Source organism: Tribolium castaneum, chromosome 3 (genome assembly GCF_031307605.1).
Source record: "Tribolium castaneum strain GA2 chromosome 3, icTriCast1.1, whole genome shotgun sequence".
Classification (NCBI taxonomy): domain Eukaryota; kingdom Metazoa; phylum Arthropoda; class Insecta; order Coleoptera; family Tenebrionidae; genus Tribolium; species Tribolium castaneum.
In genome coordinates, this window is record NC_087396.1 from 12,029,132 (window position 1) to 12,047,811 (window position 18,680).

Genomic DNA, 18,680 nt, shown 5'->3' on the forward strand with positions numbered 1-18,680 from the left:
AATTGCTGCTAATAACAGCTCTAGCAGATGACATTACTTGAAAATCAAACCGTTAAACCAACACAAACAATAATAAAGACAACAATTATAATAAAAAAAGGATATATTTCGACATTCTACATTCAAACTGTTATTTAATCAGTCTTTTACTAGACAATTTTTTATATAACACCCTTCGTGGTAAGTAAAAATAAAACACAGCAAGTCATAGGGACGGTTTATAGAAAGCTTCATTAAATATCATTTTAGTTACGTGATTAGTTAATTACGCATTTAATTGCAGATTAAATTAATGATGCTTCTATAAACCGGTCCATAGTGTTTGAAGTTTATTTTATTTTAATAAAAAATTTAAAAAATTACTTCCCTTATTAATCCCTTAGAAAAATATTTAAAAAAATGTTCATTTGTATCATTAATTCATTATGCTACAATTTTTCAAAAAATATTGTTAGCCCTTAATTTAAAAGCTAAACTTTTGTAAAAAAAATCTCCTGAAGCCCCAGATGTCTTTGTACACACTTAAAATAAAACAAATCTAAATAAATCCGAACGGATAGCCCTAAACCCCATCAGCCAACTTTGCGAAAGTTTCATAATAAATTTATTTAATACAATAAAGTTACAATACCAAAAACAAATTGCATTGAGATACAACTGCTGCCCACTGATGGCAAGCTTCAGTCTATTAATTTTTTGGAGTTTTAGAAGAAAATAGCTTAGAAATTCCCTCGTAATGTAAGAACCCTAAGAATGTTTTTTGAAACTAAGAATGGATAAAAAAAAACTACAAATTTTTACATTGTAAACTTATTAGAAATGTTTAGTAAAAATTTTGGATCTAAAAACTTTTTTCTAAATTACGAAACGTCGGTAATCCATAAAACCGATTTCCATGCAGAAATCTCTAGAAGTCTTCCAAATTGTCGACATGGCAACGCCGGTGTCCACACGTATACGCGCTATCAGTCGTGACGTCACCTCCCCACTCTTATTACGGTAGGTCAGTTGCTCAAAGCTAAACAACCAGTCTTTTACATGTGGTGTAATACGTTTTTCGGTTTTTTGGTTGTGTTTGTGCGTTAATAACGTGTCAAATAGCTGCAGCGGGTGTAATTTGTGCCACTAGAGACTTTAATTTAATTTAGAAGTGACTTTTTGTGAAAATACGAACTTTATAAAAGAATACAGGGAACCACGTTGTCGGTGAGAAAGTGAGTAAGCTTTAATTATACTTTGAGAAACTATTATATTTATGCATTTTAGTGGCAGAAAAGCACATTGTTAAGTTTCACTTTATTGCGAAATTTTTTGGGGACGGTAATCGCTTTTTAGTTCGGGGAGAAAATGCTTTTACCAGCGGTCACGTCACCAAATTTAGGTTTGATGGCACAGTACAACCGATGAGAATTTCTGCAGAAGTTCTACCGAGCATGAAAAAGCTAAATTATACTGTGGAGGTTTGTATTTATTTAACTGTTAGACATTTCTTCTACAAAGTGTGTTTTAGATTTCATATGACCTAGAAGAAGGGGTTAAGACGGCACATTGTACCTGCCCAAGGGGCAACGTGGCTTGCCATCATATGGCTGCAGCATTATATTATGCTCATTATAATGTAAGTGCTACTGACATTGAGTGTCAGTGGAGTGCCCCATCAAAAACAACACCACAAACAGAAGTCATTAAGTTAGCTGATGTTTACAAGCCGAAATTATCAAACTATACGGCACTGTCTAGGTCCTCTACTGAGGACGAAATTATTCAGTTCCGTGCCGAAATAGGCGTCACGAATGTGGTGGGCTTCACTTGGCTCCTAAGACCAGAAGCAAGTGAAGAAGCCAGAAAAATTATTGCAGATATCGAAGAAATTCTACAAAGCTTAGAATACGTGCAGGCCATAGACAAACAAAAGTTTCTTTTGGAGAAGTGCAGAATAGATGAGGCACGCATTAAACTGGTTGAGGCGTGCACTCGGGGCCAACATGTTAACGAAAATTGGCATGTAGCAAGGAAACATCGTTTAACGGCCAGCAGGTTTGGCATGGTACTATCTGCTTGCAGTAGACGAAGATTCCCACCCTCTTTATTTAAAAATTTGGCGGAAGGCTATTCGCTTGACAGGGTTGCTGCTGTGCAGTGGGGTAAGACCCACGAGAAGACAGCGCTCAGAGAATTTGAAGAAGCGACGAATCTTAAAGTCCAAGAGACGGGATTTTGGTAGGTCGAAAATAATTAACACGTATAACTTAGATGAATAATGTAATATTACTTTTTTTTGTAGGTTGGAAGAATCAGGCTTTTTGGGAGCAAGTCCTGATGGATTAGTGGAAGAAGATGGGATTCTCGAAATTAAATGCCCATATAAATATAGGGACACTGACAGTTTGTCTGAAGCCCTGAAGGATAAAAAATATTTTTATTGGAGGGATGAAAATGAGGACATTAATCTTAACAGCAATCACAATTATTACCACCAAGTACAGGGGCAAATGCACATCACTGGTCGAAGTATCTGCTACTTTGTCGTGTGGACACCAAAGTGCACAGAGATATTTCAAATTGAAAAAGATCCGGGGTGGTCAGAAAATATCAATATTTTAAAAGAATTTTATCTTGACCAATATATTTCCTTTATTTCACAATAATAAACTGTATATAAATAGATGGTTTTTATTTTACATTATTTTAATCATCACAATCCTGAAACAATTCTGCTACCTCTTTAATTAATGGAAATTGGAGGTTTGTTAAAGCGGCAGTCGCTTTAAAAACAATATCTCCATAGTGGCACAAAGACTCTGGCAAAAAATTTAAAATATGATAACATTTTAATCGGCGTATTGCCCTTTCGACGTGTATTCTTGCACGTGCAATATTTTCGGTACACTTAACTTGCTCTGGTGTAAATTGGACATTTGATAAAAAAGGTGGAATATTCAAAGTGACCCCTGGTGGCAGAATATTTTGGATCAAAAATCCCTTATCGGCTAAAATCATATCTCCAGTTTTTAACATGTCGATTATTCCACAATTTAAAACAACTTTTTGATCAGAAGTTGATCCCACGTATAAATCACTTACAAATGTGATGACACCATTGGGTGCAACTCCAATTAGCCCTTTGAAAGTATTATGATGTTTGTAAGTACTATATGTTAATTTCTGTGTTGACATAGACTTACGTGATACCACAGTGAAAATTTCGGTACAATCTAGAACTGCTCTACAATTAGTAAAATTGCTAAAACATGTTGGCAAGCAAGATTTATTTTTTTCGCGCGAAGGCATTGTCGTCATAAACTGTTTATATAAAATTTCATATATTACATGGACAAATGTTAAAATAATATTAGAAACTGTGCTTTGGGCAACCCCAAAGCGTTGCGCCAAATCAAGTTGAGGGAAATTGAGTCGTAATTTTACTAGGGTTAAAAAGAGTTGGTCAATTCTAGTTAACTTTTGGACTGTCCATTTGTGGTAATATTTTATGTCCAACTTTTCGATTAAGTGAAACAATGCTTCGAAAATCTGGCTATTGGGAAGACCGGTATATAAAACAATGAGTTTGTCATTTCCTTGAACATTTTCATAGCAAAATCGTACTGTCAGATATTGTATTTTTGCTTTAAGTTCAGCATTTTCCTTTTTGAGAAAATACATTTCTGCTTCAAGAGCCGCATGTGACACCAAGGGTGCTTGCACACCCATAGATTCTAACGGAGCATCTTGAATTATATCTGCTGGTGCTGCAACTACGGCTGTAGACGTCGATGGCACTTCCTCTAAATTCATTGTCGATGGTACTGTTTCTTCCGGTATATCAACACTATTCAAATGATCAAATTGTAAATCAATTTAAAACTAGGATTCACTTTTTACCTTAATGATTCAGCGGAACTAGAACAAGAAGGGAGTCCTTGTTTTTTCATCTTTTTTTTTTCTGGAGATTCCACTTGAAAATAGGCTCTTTTTGCGATATTGTGCAAAAATAATTCAGGACCATTTTCCTTTCTTCCATCCCGAAAATGGCAGCTGCAAACGTAGGCTCCTGGTCCGGGTTCTACATCTCTTCTACATTTAACAATGAAACAAGCAATTAAAAATTAATATCAAAACATCTATTAAAAATTACCTCAACAATTTTTTCCATAGTGCTCGTTCTTTTCCCGACTTAGGAAAACTAAAAAAATGGCATTTATCGCGAGTACTATAGTGTTTGCAATCTGGAGCCCAACACATTCCCATAGTTGTGATGTAAAAACCTACTACACATGAACTATCAAAGTATCGCAACAAAATATTATTCACAAATCATACCTAATGATGTACCACAAAAATGAGATAATGTCTTGGAAAAACAGAATTTTAAAAATTCAAGAACACGAAGATATGGAGAACGATCGGAAAAAACACGATAACAAAAGACACTCACGAAAGAAGCACAGAACTCACAACCCGTACTACTTTCAACCATGTATGTGCCTGAACCCTCTACCCTCGTATACCTGCTATTCATCCCTCGTGATGGGGGAGGGGGACAGAAAACAACCCGTTTATTGGGGTTGCGCCGGTTGCACCCCATGAATTCGTCATTCAGAAGAAATCCAATGTCATTAGTGTGGCAAACCATTTTTCCCTCAGTTTTAAAAGGCCACATAATAATTTACATCAATATGATGTCCAAATTAAGAAAAACTGAATTTTGAAGTTTGAAAAAAGTTAGGTTAGAAAAGGATTTATGTGTTCAACTTACAGAAATATTAGCTCAGTTGCTAAAATCTTTAAGAAACGACATTGCATTTTTCATAGCTATCATTTCTCTGTAAAAGTAATGTTCCTACACTTCTAGCATTAAAGAAATACGAAAAACTTTTAAATGCCCATAAGAAAAGCATTGAAAATGGCGATTGTTTAGCTTTAAGGTGCTGACCTACCTCAAATGTCTACGTCACACTGATAGCGCGTATTGTGGGGGCGCCCGGGGCAGAAATTCGGCGGCGCCACCGCTGCGCTTTTGGTGGCGCCTAACAAGGCCTTGCGACTAGCCGCGACCTTCGCAGCACCGGCAGGAATTCAAACTATGCGCAGGCAACGACGCCTGCTGCCATCGCCGGCGACAGGAAGATACGGTCCTGTCCTCCGGCCCCTTTTCCCCAATACCACGCACTGTTTGGGCAATGCGGAAGCCGCGAATCCGGCTCTGGCGCCAAACTGTCCATCTCCATTCGCCTTCCATTCAAACCCACACAAATCAACAAAACAATATTTTTACCAGTGGAATGTACCCGCGACCAAGCCAAACATTCCTGCAATAAATTGAAAAATGACCAAAAATATGTTGTTTTCATCCCAGACTTTGGACCGGCTTTTTGCTCCTTGCGGAGAAAAGTCTCAACCAAGTGATTTTGAATCAACAATTTACTTTAATTATTAAGCAAAAGCGTTCGTGTTGCGGTGCGGCTAAAAATAGCCTCACCGGGAAGGATTTCTGTAATTCTTGTTCTTATTTTCTGCTAAATTGTTCTCAGTTCTTCGAATCACCTGGCTCGAGGAATCCGGTTTGTTATTGGTGGTGTCACAATGGTGACGAAACGTTGGTTTGTAGTGAAATTCGTGATGATTCCGGCGTGATAATAATAATGATGATGACGCGGTTAATTAGAAAAATAGCAGCAGGTATTAGGGAAGATTTATTTTTAAATTCTAGCGTTGCAACAACGGTTTTGCAGCTCTTGATCTGTGTTACTATCCGGAACCGAAATTTTCTAGTAATCCCGACCTATACCACTCCTGCAGCGCGACCAAGCTAAGTTGGCTTTTGCACAACTTGCGATACACTCACTGTACTATTATTAATTAATTTCAGTTGCGTAGAAGGCCGGGAAAAAGGAGCAAAAGCGATTCTTGGATGTTGCAGAGATTAAAATGGTTATTTCATGACAACTTGGATACTTTGTAATTTATTTAAAAATGTAGTAAACATCCAAATACACTCATTCTTAGAATTGTGTACTTATCTGGCGTTTCTGCAAGAAACCAGTTTTTGCACTGCTATAAAAGCATGTTGTATGTCGTCATTATTGCACATTTGCTATTATTATATTATTACTTCGAAGCTAATTATGAAGGATATCTCAAATTTTATGCCTCAGAAGGATGCAGTCAATGCTAGTTGTACTGAAACCGACTGTAATTAATATACTAGTGCATGTTATGGGTCGTAAAATCATCAAGCATATATAGTCATCATTAAGTTTTTGTGTTTAATTTTGCATTTCGTTTTTTGAGCGCAAGTTTTCAAAATGCGCGGAATGTGAGGAGGTCTCGATTAGAACTAGCAACGGTTGGCGCGTTCCTTGCTAAAAATCGTTAAAATCACGCTGAATATGCTGAAGCCGTTCACATTCCATCAAAACCAAAAGGAGCAAGAGTGGATTTTAGCGTTTACGATCGAGTGCAATTAGTGGTTGGCAAGGTCAGTGTTAAAAGCGCGCCCGTTACCTTCCCAACTTTCAGTGGTATCACTGTAATGGAGCACCGGTAGAGAATATTCTGTATCCCCACGACTTACTATATAACATTAATAAATAAAGAGTTGTACTCCCTCATTTATAATCAGTTTTAACCTCGGCTGTGACTGTGATCGTGAACTTGTGTGCCCGCAGCTGTGTTACCGCATTAAAACATATGTTGTTGGTGAGGATGCAGAGGAAGAGGAAGCACAGGATGTGGCACTTAAACGCAGATAAGTACCCATTGTTGGCGAGGGAGAAAAGCTAAAGGGAATATTTTGACGCGAAAATTCTGGAAATTCCGAAAAAGCTCGGTGTTCAGATTTCCGAGGAATTTACCCAGCTTCCTTTTTTGACGAGTTGAAATATTCAGCTCCTAAATCGACTTATCTTTATTTACATCCTGCCAGTTATGATCGTAATTCGATATAAAAAGAACTAAAGTGGATATTTGTGTTTGAAGAGGATTTGACATTTAGAATAAGAAAAAGGCAAAATAAAAACAAAACTTTTGATAATTATGTGCAACCAACACAAATATTTGTAATAAACGAGCAGTCTGTTTCTATTATAAATAACTGAAATATGTTGCCAGTGCTCACATGATTCGTGGGATTATAACAAAAGCATTTTAATGATAAATAATTAAGAATGCATTAACACATACGTTAAGAAGGTATTTAAATGACAGTGAATTCTTAGGTGTGTGTGGCATGAATTATACTTGTTCACACAACGTTATAATTTTGTCGAATGGAACATGTGAAAAATTTCTTAAACACTAGACTTGAATAGACTTGTATTATACCAACTTTTAACGAGATCTAACATTTTAAAATTTTTTGCTAAAAATTAACATAGGCAATTTCTATAGTGGAAAATTTTATTTAACAAAAAAATTCATAACTCAAAAACTAAAAGTCGTAGAGCAATGCGGTTTATTCCATTGAATTCAGCGGTTCATTTTCTGTATTATACCAGCTTTCAACGAGATCTGACATTTTAAAATTTTTTGCTAAAAATTAACAAAAGCAATTTCTATTGTGGAAAATTTTATTCAACAAAAAATTCATAACTCGAAAACTAAAAGTCTTAGAGCAATGCGGTTTGTTCCATTGAATTCAGCGACAAATTTTCTGTATTACACCAACTTTCAACGAGATCCAGCATTTTAAAATTTTTTGCTAAATATTAACATTGGCAATTTCTATAGTGGAAAATTTTATTCAACAAAAAAATTCATAACTCAAAAGCTAAACGTCGTAGAGCAATGCGGTTTGTTTCATTGAATTCAGCGGCTCATTTTCTGTATTATACCAACTTTCAACGAGATTGAAATGTATCACACCTGTATCAGGAATTGTTTAGTCCATTATTGAAGCTTGTTCGATTTTATCGCTTTTACGATGCCTTCTTTGTGCTCTAATTTGGTGGTATCTACATTTTTATCGAAATGTAAATAAAAAAAAAGTAATTTATTTGTTAATAGCCTAATTTATTTTCGGCTACTGTTTCAACATTCAATTTTTCGGTTCCTTTACAACATATGTATTTAATTTTTAGAAAAAAGTAAGCAACTGTAAACTGTAAAACTTTCACATACTATTGTGTTGTCTGACATAAAATATTGCAATGTTTTCTTGGTAAAAATATTATTGACATTATAAAAATACTTCTTATAAATGAATGTCAACAATGATTTACGCGCTAAAAATCCGGGGGCTTCTAAAATTAAGTGTTAAAGTTTGATAAACAGAACAAACAAAAATAATACATAATTTAAACAAACGTTTTCAAAACAAAAATATTGATTGTTTTTTTAACAGTTACAAACACTTTTGTCGAATTTTTCTTATAAAACCCTTCTAGTTTTTAGCTATTCTTGTAAAAAAACTGTTTAAAAAATTACTATTTAAATTAAGAAAAATAGAAATTATTGTATCTTCCCCAGATTTATTAGTTTTGATCTTTTTATAACAATTGCAATGTTTCTGAAAGGCAAAATTTTTCCTAACAATTAATAATTACTAAAACTAGTCTTATAGATAGTATTAATAAGGATACTGAGTTCAGGAATAATATGAATTATTAGTTATTATGCACTCCTTGTTTCTTATACTGATTTCTTATAATATCTTTTAAAAACTGAAAAAGAGAATCTGTTTTGGTACTTCTATCGTACACCAATGTCCTTTTTTGCTTTCATTTTGCCTGATTTCCCAAGTTTTTTTTAAATATTTCCTAATATTTTAAATAACTCCCCGCGGACTCCCCTAGACATGTTTGTAATTTGTGAAATATACTAGGCTTGACAATTGCGAACAGCCATGTTGATTTTTTTGATAACAAAAATTGAGTATTTCAGAACACTGCCTTATATTTATTCCTTTTTTTGGCTGATATTTGCAAGTAACTGTAGCAAAAATTTTTTTTGTGTGAAAAGCCGATGAAGGAACCTTACGTCTGAAAAATACGGTTAAGTGTAAAGTTCATAATCATAACAGAACATGAGTAAAGAGAACTGGAGTGATTCTCTACCACGTACTCAAATGTTTGAGCCTAAGAAAAAAAAATAATAAAAGATTCTACAGAGTAGGAACTTTCCAGACGTTTTCTCTTTTTTCGGACTTCAAAAATTAACTGCAAAAAGACGAAAAATTGACCAACAATATTTGAAAAAAATCATTAAGTGCTACTAATTGTTTATGAAAAATTTTCGTCAGGTTAGATAAGAATTTCAAGATTCCACATCAAGACAATGATTTCGTTCTCTGGAAGCAATTTTTTCCAAAAACTCCACAAGGACAAGGTATCCCAAAACTTTACATTCAACTTTTTAGTTTTTATGCGAGGATAAAAAGACGACGAGCGTTTTGAAAACTGTATATCCTTTTTTGATGTGATAAAGATATGCTTTTTTCTTCCTTCTTCAGTGTAGGTTCGGGTAAGTTATAACAATTGCCAAAACTTTTGGTTTATTAAAATTCTCCATATTGTATAAATTTAGGCTTTTTAAAAGCTAACAACACAATTTTTGCAGATATAAGCATTTTTCTTAATAATCATTTTGATGTCTTCATATTTCGATACAACATATCATAAGAAATCGATAAGTATCTTAATGTCAAATACATCAAATATTTCAAGAACACTTTAAAAAAATCAATAATATTTTAGGAAGTCTTACTGGAAGTCATTAAAAAGTTGTATGCTTACTAAAACTTATTCACCACCACATTAATAAATTAATTATGTTTAGCATCTTGTTGTGTGCCGTAACTTTTGACTTATTACAGCAATAAACAGTCTGTTATCTAACACACAATTATATTTTGGATGTCTCTTCCGGCCAAATATTCCATTGTCTGAAGCCCTCATCTTATCAGCAAGTCAATAGGACGACTTTATTTAGTGACCGATTCCCGATCCAGGACCCACTGAGGTGTAGAGGTAGCCTCTCCTAGGCTTTGTCTGTGAATTTGACCGAGACATAGCCTGATTGAGGCTAACTTTAGCCTTAGCACCACACTCATCTCGTTTTAAACGAGCAATTAACTTGAAACGCGTAGTGCAGAAAGTAATCGTTCCTTCACTTTTATGCACGGTTGGTGGCAATGTTTGTCACATTCCATGCAGAACCTGTAAACTTTTAATTATTTTAATATGCTTTATTAGCATAACCTTTACTAGATTTTTCTTATCACCTCACAGCCGGGCCATAAATTTAATAATTGTATGTAAATTGGCAAATTAAGGCGTCTTTATTAATGAACTTAGCTTTCTCGAGTGATTTTGTGCCAGAAATTTTGCATAAGATGTTGCAACTGCATTTGAAAGTGCACGCTTCTTATCGGATTAGTCGTGATTTTGTGCATCTTCGAATGTCGTAATATCGTCAATTAGAAATTATTATCCAACTTATGTTTACCTTCGAGAAAACTTCAACACAAAGCTGTAGTGAAAGTGCAAGAAATGCAAATAAATCACCGATGGGGGGATGGTTCTGGCGGGAAGCATCGTCATGTTGGGGATAGGTATATAAACATTTTCTTTAAACAGCGACCAGAGTGATGTCAAAATCATGCGAGTGAAAGCTCATTGCGACCCAAAAAATCCACACGTGCTAAGTGCATACGCTTGAAACTTTGGCGGTGAGTCTCGAATTTGAAATTCGAGAAATCTCATAAATTAATTAAGACAAGTGTTAAAAGAAAACCAGTGTAGTTCTTGAATCGCACAATTACTTGCGATTTGAATTATTAATTCTTGCTTTCTACTGCACTTGAAAAAAGTTTAATTAGCACTTTTCTGCTGCATCATAATCATTTTTTAATATATTCCTCTATAGGTTAGATGAAGGATAATGTTAAGGATCGTAGCTGTATCAGGTGAGTCAAGCAAGTGAGTCAGTTATCGGAAACGCCAATCTGGCTTGTTACAGTCGTTTGTTTCATTTTAACTGATTGCCACAAAATTTACAAGAGATGGGTGGATATAGAAAACGCAACTTTTACGTTTGACTGCACGAACAGAGCCATCGGCTTTTATGCCGATGTTGAATACGACTGCCAAATCTTCCACATGTGCGACCCGGAAGGACGAAGGATACCGCACGTGTGCGCAAACGACACCAGTTTCAACCAGGAGTACAGGGTTTGCGACTGGGAGAACAATTTCGACTGCTCGGAAGCTCCGAAATGGTGAGTTTTCCGACCAGTCAGCGAGAGATCTCATGAAAAAATTGGTATTCCAATTAAGTAATAACTAATAAGCAACTAATAAATTTAAAAAAAAAAAACGGTTGAAATGAAAAAGTTTGAAGAGAACTAAGTCACACTGCTACTTTAAAAAAATTGTATCAGTAGCCAAGGCTATAGGACGTCTCCCGGAGATCGAAAAATCAAAATAGAATTTCTAAATTTCCGATTCAATTCGGCGGTTTTGCACCTTATTTTTGAGAAAACAAACTCGAAACAAATGCGTTTTTGCTTAAACAATTGTATTAAAACGCTTGAATAATTAAATTAATCATTTATTTCGGCTAATAACAATAATAATAATAAGTGCATAATGTAATGATTTTATATTCCAATTTCAGAAAAAAAAAACTAGCCTCTGTCTCAAATGTATTTAAGTGCTCAATTTAGCGCTTTTGACTCCATCCCATTCGGCAAATTTCTGGCAAGTTTTTGACCAACTTTTTCAAAATAATTGAAGTTTTTTAGATCAAATTCACACATTGAAGCTCGAAAAAATCAACTGTAAGACAATAAGGCGATTTCTTCATTTGTTTTTGACAAAACTTCTCAAAATAATTGTTTTTCTTATTGAACAACGTGTTAAAACTTTCGAAAAATAAAAAAATAATGCCCCTGTCACAGATGTATTTTTTTTTAGCCCAAAAACGTTTCAAAGCGCTTCAGAAATTGACAAAATTTTTAACTATTCTCTGTAATTTCGGCTTCCAGATCGTTTATTTAAGAACAATTATTACCTTTATGGACGTTTCGGCATAAAACATGCGATCATCAGCTAAACCAAATAACGTTAAAGTTTAATGTTATTTGGATTTGTTAATAACTTTTTTGTATTGTTTTAGATCCATAATTCTATTTAAGTAATCATAATCCATAATCCATAAACTTATTTGAAATTTTTAACTCAAAAACGTGCATAGACACTTAAAAAAAGAAAAGAATTCCAGATTTAATTCGGCAATCTATTAGTTTATTTTTAATAAAATGTCTCAAAAGAATTGAGTTTCTCTTGAAACTAAAAACGCAAACCGTTAATATGCTCGAAAATTGGTAAAATAACGTCGATATTTCCATCTGTGTGAGTTAACTACTTCACATTCCGGTTATAAAATTTTTAGAAAAGTTGAGTTTTTAGATGTTCTTATAAACTTGACTTAATTTGGCTCTTTTTTAGGTCAAACATTTAACCAATTTTTGCAAAGTAATTAAATTTTTAGATAAAAAAATCTTGTAAAAATTCCCAAAAATGCAAAATTTTCACCCATTTTCGATACAATAAGGCAGTTTTTCATCCGATTTTTGCCGAAATTTCTTAAAATAATTGCGTTTCTACTTGAACAGAGTGCAAAGAAACTAATTTATAAATTTTATATTTATTTATAAATTTATAAATACAGCTACTATTTTTTATTTGTGTACCTTAGTGATTTCACGTCCAAGTTTAAAGAAATCTCACGAAAACCTGTGTTTACACACTGAAAAAAGTCAAGTGTATAAGACAAATAATGCAAATTTTTGGGTAATGTTTGACGACATTTTACGAGATATTAACTCCGTAGATCAAAGAAATGCAAAACTCACGAAAAATTAAAAAACACCATTTCTTGCTCAATCCGAGTAATTTTTGACTAGCTTTATTAGCGTGTTTAGATAGATTTTCTGCGCGGTGTAGCAAAAGTTTCAGAAAAAACGTGCCTGTCTGCTCGAAACGAGTCAAAAATTAGGTATTTAATTACCTTTTGTAATTTTTCTGATATTTTTTAAAGAAATTTTAATAAATAAACGCCCTTTTTGGTTAAAAAATCTATTCGAATTATTTGATAAATTCAATTTTGAGTAAATTGAAAAATTAACTGACTCCTCAGTGATTTCGGCCAGTGAAGACTAATTTACTTTCTATTGGACATGTCATGTGTTCTTAATGTAGGCGACAGTTGTCACTCTTATCGAAAAGAAATTTCGACGGTTGTAAAATCTATTTTGCGCCAGGTTTCATTCATCCTTCTCGCTTTACGTTGACATTAATAACGATTGTAATAAGTTAAATGCTATACATAACAAACAGGTGTTGTAAACAGTAATCATTTTGAAATGTTGGTGATAAAGTGAAAACAATATCTTAACTTAATTAATTTATCCATGATTCTGAAACGTGTTTGACCTGCAAATGAGCGGCGATTTCTTGGGTCATTCTCATTAGTCATTACCTTAGACCATAGTTTATTTATTATTTAGTTTAAAGGAAAAAAATTAATAAAAAAAAATGATCAAATGTGATCTGCAAATTTTATGATCTTATAATGACATAATAAAATGACAAAAGGATTTGTTGAGTTATCAGTGCTAAATTTTTTTCTGGAAAAAATTAATTAAGTATATTTAAGGTGTTCAAAATTAATTGACTTATTATATTTTATTCAAGACATTGTTCGTGAAATTTGTGATCACTCCTGATTACGTTTTTATCTAGATGTAGACAACCAAGAATACTCTTATTTCAGGTACTTTTTAAACGAGCTCACCTACGCCACCGATCCTCCAAAGGACGTCGAGGACGATTACCACGACAACAATTAGAATAAGAACCTCCGGCCATGAGTTAACGTTCTCGTTATTTAAATTATTGTAATAAATTATGAGTGTAATAAATTGAATATGCGCGTACATTAGTGATTAATAATTGTGCACGCGATTTCCAAAAACTGGATAAATCGTCTATTTCCTGCCGTACAGATGTCCTGCAGCTGCAGTTCTTCCTGCTTTTAACAGATGCCACTAGTCTTGAGCATGGCATGTGCAGCGGCTAACAGTAATTAGCTGTAGAAGGAGAAAATAATTTCTATTATCTGTTCATGGTTGATGTGGTAGCACCGACTCTCTTCGTAAACTATCGCTCATCATTCACCTCTCTCCAATGTTCGCAATTCTTCAAAGTGCTCACTTAACATTACATCAGTCATGTTTCGGCGTTTTACACGCTTTGTCATGGGCGGTTCATGAAAAATTCTCCAAGTGTTTGAGCAGAATTGTGTTAGTATGCGACGACTGAGCTTTCGGTGCGCAAAATGTTGAAAGACGTTGTCGGTTGGGGTTTATCGGGGGTTTAGCGGGTAAGTTTTTTGCGTTTAATTGCCTACAACTTAACTGTTTAAACTGCCAGTGTTTACTTTGAAAATAATTAACGCGGCAAACGATGACTAACTGAACGGATCAGTCATAACGGAGACTTCAACGCTAGATCAGAAAAGCAAATTTGCCCAACGTGTTTTTTTTTTCGAAATTATTCAGCATTTCGAAATTTTTTCGCCGTGATAGAAAACTTAACAATGAGATGCGGTCCAATAAACTTAGATGTCCTCTTTAATTACAATGTAGGTCTTTTCTACTTTATATTTTTGCCAGCCATTGTAAAGAGAAATTGGGCAAATAAATTTACATTGCAAACTTTGCGCATAAATGTGGATATTCCATACATATGGGGCTATTATAGCGAAGACTTCTCCTGGTTTCACAATTAGCTGGCCAAGTTTTTTAAGAGCAACGAAGCAAAACTCAAAAAGACTTAATTATGTATAATTTTGTGTTTTAAGGGTTATTCTCTGAACTGTGATTAAAGACTTTAGTTTTAATCACAATGTTCATTATGAATTGTTGGACGGGCTTGTTGATTTAAAGCTCCGTTACTTCATAGCGTAAAAAATGGAGCTAATTTCAAATACTTAGGGCCGACAAACACGCATGGCTAATGTTAATTTGTAAGATTATATGGTCCTGTCATTTTTTCAAACATCTGCGATAGCTCAAAATTGCCCATGAACCGTTGAGGCGATTAGCAATTTGGAAGGTAATTTAAATGATATAATATTTTAGGAAGAATTTCTGATTGTATTATCTTATAAGAAAAGAAAGACTATTATTTATATAAATTTCAAATTATTGTGAACAAGTACGCAATAATATCTGCTTTAAATCTCTTATTCTTTCCAATAGTCTCCTATAAAGAATTAACTTATAAAATATTTACCTACAAACCGTTAAAAAAATAAAAAAATGCAGGAAGTACGACATTTGTTGCAATAAAGTTTGCGTTTTTGTGCAGTATTTTCTGTTTGTTTTATTAACAGCTGTATCATGTGTATATTATATGATTGCCTTGTAATTAAGAATTAGTGTTTCTGTGCTAATTTATCCGTTCTGATTAATCATCTTCTAGATTTCCGATAGATATACAATATTTGTGATTCTAAGTTTAATTGGCACGCAGATTAATTTCTCTTTTTTTTCTTCTTTATTTTCTTAATATTAAACATTCTTACACACGCATGGTTCTATGCATAAATAAAAAGCATTTCTGTTCCACGCTTTCTTTTAAAACCAGTCCAGGTTTAGGTATCTTTTTATCAACATAACAAATACTTAAATAAAAGCATTTTCAAAATCATTATACACTTACCAAGAAAAAGTCTTGGACATGTGTTTAGTATCATTTGTTTTACATTCTGTTTAATGTTCACAGTTTTATGTTTTTACGGATCTTCCAAATAGCTTCCTTTTTTGTTAATTGGAGGCTATTACAAAATATTTTTAAAACAAACGACTTCAATCTGAATGAAAAAAATTAAACGTAAATGGATTATTAAAAACATTAAAGAGTCCTCCTTTTTTTGTAATTATAATACCTGTTGTTAAAAGTCGATTTACAAAAACTAACAGTAAATTAAACACTTAATTAGAATGAACCAATGATAAATACTCATTTTAAACTACGCGTCTGTTTTGATTCTCGGCCCATGAATTATATTGTGACATTAATCAGTTATTAATCTTATACTCAAAGTACATATTATCTAATTTAAAAGTATGTAATTTGACGGTATTTTTTCATTATTTGCTCAGTGTTTGAAAATGAATACTGTTGAAATGTGATCTGTATGAAATTTACTTGTAAGGGTTTATCCACTATAGTTCCAACTAAAAAAAAATAAAAACGATTGCTTAAAAATAACGTTCGTATTGGAAACCAAGAAAATTTATAAAAGCTCTAAAGAGTTGGTTCACCATTTTTATATTGAAGGACTCTGATAAAAATCTCTGTTTTTATACGAAAACTAAGAAAATCGCAAAATAGGATGACATTAAAAAAATTTATATTGTGAGAAATTTTGCGAAAACAAAAAAATTATTGAAGTATTAAGTAATGTGTTAACTGATTTGTTTCAATAAGTAAATTTTAAACCTTTGAAGCCGTTGAACATCCTTGTATTTCAACAAAACTCTCAAGTATAAGTGAATCGTGTGTTTTCCCTAAAAATAACGCATTTTTTTTTAAACAATTGTTCTAAATCCACGTATTTCAGCAAATCAAAAGCAAAAATAAATTGTTGTCCTCGGCGAAAATAATGTATTTTGAGTCAATCACAAATTAAGTAGGTAGGTATGTCATTATTACGTACAAAACCAGTTAAAAAATTGTTGTTTTCTTCTAAAATAAAACGGTCTGAGCCATTCTCAGGCCATTTAGCTCGTTTATAATCGAAGAATCCTAGAAAAGCAAGAGTCTTTCATAAATTATTTTCGGACACCAGGCATTTCTCAGTTTACTGTTGTTAAAAAAATTATTACAAAAAAACGTTAGAATTTCGTCTAAAATAACACACGAATTTAAGCGATTTTGTTGGAAGGTTCAGAGAGATTCTTATGGATCGTCCGCCTTTGAAATAAAAATAGATCATTAATTTTCCTTAAATTACCTAATTTTTGCGTATTACGAATGTTTGAACTCATTCAAAAAAAGTACAAAAAATATTAAGCACTACCTATTATTTGAGTTTAATCTGATTTTTTCAGTGAGAACAGTTACCAAAAGCTGCTTTAGTAAATTAACAGTTCCTTCACATTCGCTCGTAACAGTAGCAACAGCTTGCGTGTAAATTATAGTTTTACACAAACTGCATAAATCATTTCTATTAATCAATTACCACGTTCAGGGCAAATAACTCGGGGCGCGACAACTCTCCAACGTAATTAAATTTGAAAAGTCCCGTTTAAAAATTTCCCCAAACTTAGCCCATGGCAAGCACGTGTTGCGTACTTGACGAAATACTTATAGTACGCCCTAGTAATTTAATTATTAGGATAAATAGCACATGAAATAGTTTTTGTAGTAGGCAAAGGAGGGCAAAATGATGAGCAGACAAGAGTCTCAGGTCTACGACCTATTTTGCATAGATAATAACACAAGAAAGACACTCAAGAGGCTTAAGATTAAAGCAAGTACTGTTTAACCTGACACACATTGTGTAGTCTGTACCTATACAAGTTCGGTACCTGCACACCCGTATATCTAGTTCTCTAGTTCCTCTGTGTTTGCACAAAACTGTACTGTAAAGACTGACCCGAATAATTAAAATTGTCAAAAAAACTTTGGGACCAAATTTTTGCTTCATAAATCATCACTAGCATTAACGGTACTTGCTTAACCTTGACATTGTGACTTATAAAGTATTTCCTTGTATTTTTCTAACTATCCGTGTGTAATAAGGAGAAAGTTCGTGTATGACATCAGTTATTACTCCGGCATGCGGTGGTAATTCATTAGAATTAGGATCAAACTTGCAACTCACTTTCCAGATCGAACATGAAGACATACATTCTTCTTGTGACGCTACAAATAATCATCTTCTGTCACTGGAGTTCCGCCTCGAGCACCGGGCTAGAACAGAGGAAATCATCAGCAATCGTCAATTTAATAACCCGGAGATTGAGGCACGTGTGGGCATGGATCTGGAATAAGGAAGACCAAGACGATCTAATGGGTAAAGTTCGTTTGAGCGCAATTTCAGTTCACTTTTTTCTCGTTCCAGGTCGCTGCTTTGGGGTGGCTCGCAGATTGAAGTTCGCCATGCCGATGATAGTTTTTAAATTAGGTGTAATTGTTACCATTTTGGCATTCCTGACAATCTTCTCGTTGAAGAGTTTGGGTCTTTTGTTGCTTTTGTTGATGCTTCATTCTAGCGGAATTGCGGCCAAATGGACTCACATGAAATACGCTTCGTCGAAGCAATGGACGCAACCGCAGAATGTGCATTTCCATTTACATTCAAAAGATCATGCAAAAGAAGGGCATTATGTCAGTCATTCGGAGTATGGACATCCGTGGTACGAGAAGAATGACGTCGGTGATACAGAGTATGAGAGTCTGGAGGACAGGCTCAAGAAACTTAACATTTATGATAGTCATTATCGAAAACTGTAATGTGAATTTTTAGGAAATTTTTAATTTATTTATTTCTTGTAGATTTTGTAGATACTTCTATTTAAATATACATTAAAGACTGTCGTTAGAGTCATTTGATGTGTTTTGGCAGTTTGTCACAAAAATGCGAGCATCGAAAGCAACAATGATTAG

The 18,680-nt window shown here is 33.7% G+C and overlaps 3 protein-coding genes and 1 non-coding gene across 9 annotated transcripts; 3 read left to right on the forward strand and 1 right to left on the reverse strand.

The window, feature by feature from the left end:
* The first annotated feature begins 951 nt into the window (after nucleotides 1-951).
* On the forward strand, nucleotides 952-2,665 carry LOC135265612 (uncharacterized). Its single transcript, XM_064355444.1, has 4 exons — nucleotides 952-1,214; nucleotides 1,267-1,460; nucleotides 1,511-2,220; nucleotides 2,285-2,665. Coding segments are annotated over exons 1-4 (1,269 nt in total). The 5' UTR covers nucleotides 952-1,213; the 3' UTR covers nucleotides 2,649-2,665.
* On the reverse strand, nucleotides 2,658-5,043 carry LOC135265270 (uncharacterized). Of its 3 annotated transcripts, none has more exons than XR_010333334.1 (5): nucleotides 4,757-5,043; nucleotides 4,321-4,698; nucleotides 4,136-4,265; nucleotides 3,883-4,074; nucleotides 2,658-3,829 (listed from the first exon to the last, which is right to left on the reverse strand). XR_010333334.1 is itself a non-coding variant. In XM_064355443.1 (5 exons), exons 1-5 carry the CDS (start codon nucleotides 4,658-4,660, stop codon nucleotides 2,689-2,691), a joined length of 1,743 nt encoding a protein of 580 aa, XP_064211513.1. In that variant the 3' UTR covers nucleotides 2,658-2,688. The 3 variants fall into 3 exon arrangements, 1 of the variants encoding a protein (XP_064211513.1); XR_010333335.1 differs by having other exon boundaries at nucleotides 4,509-4,698; nucleotides 4,757-5,025; XM_064355443.1 differs by lacking the exon at nucleotides 4,757-5,043 and having other exon boundaries at nucleotides 2,658-3,122; nucleotides 3,186-3,829; nucleotides 4,136-4,268; nucleotides 4,321-4,660.
* A 4,915-nt stretch (nucleotides 5,044-9,958) lies between these two features.
* Nucleotides 9,959-10,031, forward strand: Mir282 (microRNA mir-282). Its single transcript, NR_036306.1, is given in 1 exon segment — nucleotides 9,959-10,031. It is a non-coding gene; the product is annotated as a microRNA mir-282 (primary transcript).
* On the forward strand, nucleotides 9,963-18,611 carry Cpap1-e (cuticular protein analogous to peritrophins 1-E). 4 transcript variants are annotated; one of them, XM_008197485.3, is made up of 6 exons: nucleotides 9,963-10,666; nucleotides 10,864-10,903; nucleotides 10,957-11,215; nucleotides 13,774-14,382; nucleotides 17,903-18,087; nucleotides 18,136-18,611. In XM_008197485.3, the coding sequence occupies exons 2-4, from the start codon at nucleotides 10,879-10,881 to the stop codon at nucleotides 13,847-13,849; spliced, it is 360 nt and encodes a 119-aa protein (XP_008195707.2). In that variant the 5' UTR covers nucleotides 9,963-10,666; nucleotides 10,864-10,878; the 3' UTR covers nucleotides 13,850-14,382; nucleotides 17,903-18,087; nucleotides 18,136-18,611.
* The last annotated feature ends 69 nt before the right edge of the window (nucleotides 18,612-18,680 follow it).

Coding starts and splice junctions, on each gene's coding strand:
- LOC135265612 (XM_064355444.1), top strand. Junction 1,461..1,510: donor AGCTAAATTATACTGTGGAG/GTTTGTATTTAT, acceptor AGTGTGTTTTAG/ATTTCATATGACCTAGAAGA. Junction 2,221..2,284: donor GTCCAAGAGACGGGATTTTG/GTAGGTCGAAAA, acceptor TTTTTTTTGTAG/GTTGGAAGAATCAGGCTTTT.
- LOC135265270 (XM_064355443.1), bottom strand. CDS start 4,660: ATGTGGCCTTTTAAAACTGAGGGAAAAATGGTTTGCCACACTAATGAC. Junction 4,269..4,320: donor TTTTTGTGGTACATCATTAG/GTATGATTTGTG, acceptor GTTCATGTGTAG/TAGGTTTTTACATCACAACT. Junction 3,830..3,882: donor AGTTCCGCTGAATCATTAAG/GTAAAAAGTGAA, acceptor TCATTTGAATAG/TGTTGATATACCGGAAGAAA.
- Cpap1-e (XM_064355284.1), top strand. CDS start 17,910: ATGAAGACATACATTCTTCTTGTGACGCTACAAATAATCATCTTCTGT. Junction 18,088..18,135: donor AGACCAAGACGATCTAATGG/GTAAAGTTCGTT, acceptor TTCTCGTTCCAG/GTCGCTGCTTTGGGGTGGCT. Junction 18,524..18,569: donor GATAGTCATTATCGAAAACT/GTAATGTGAATT, acceptor TATTTCTTGTAG/ATTTTGTAGATACTTCTATT.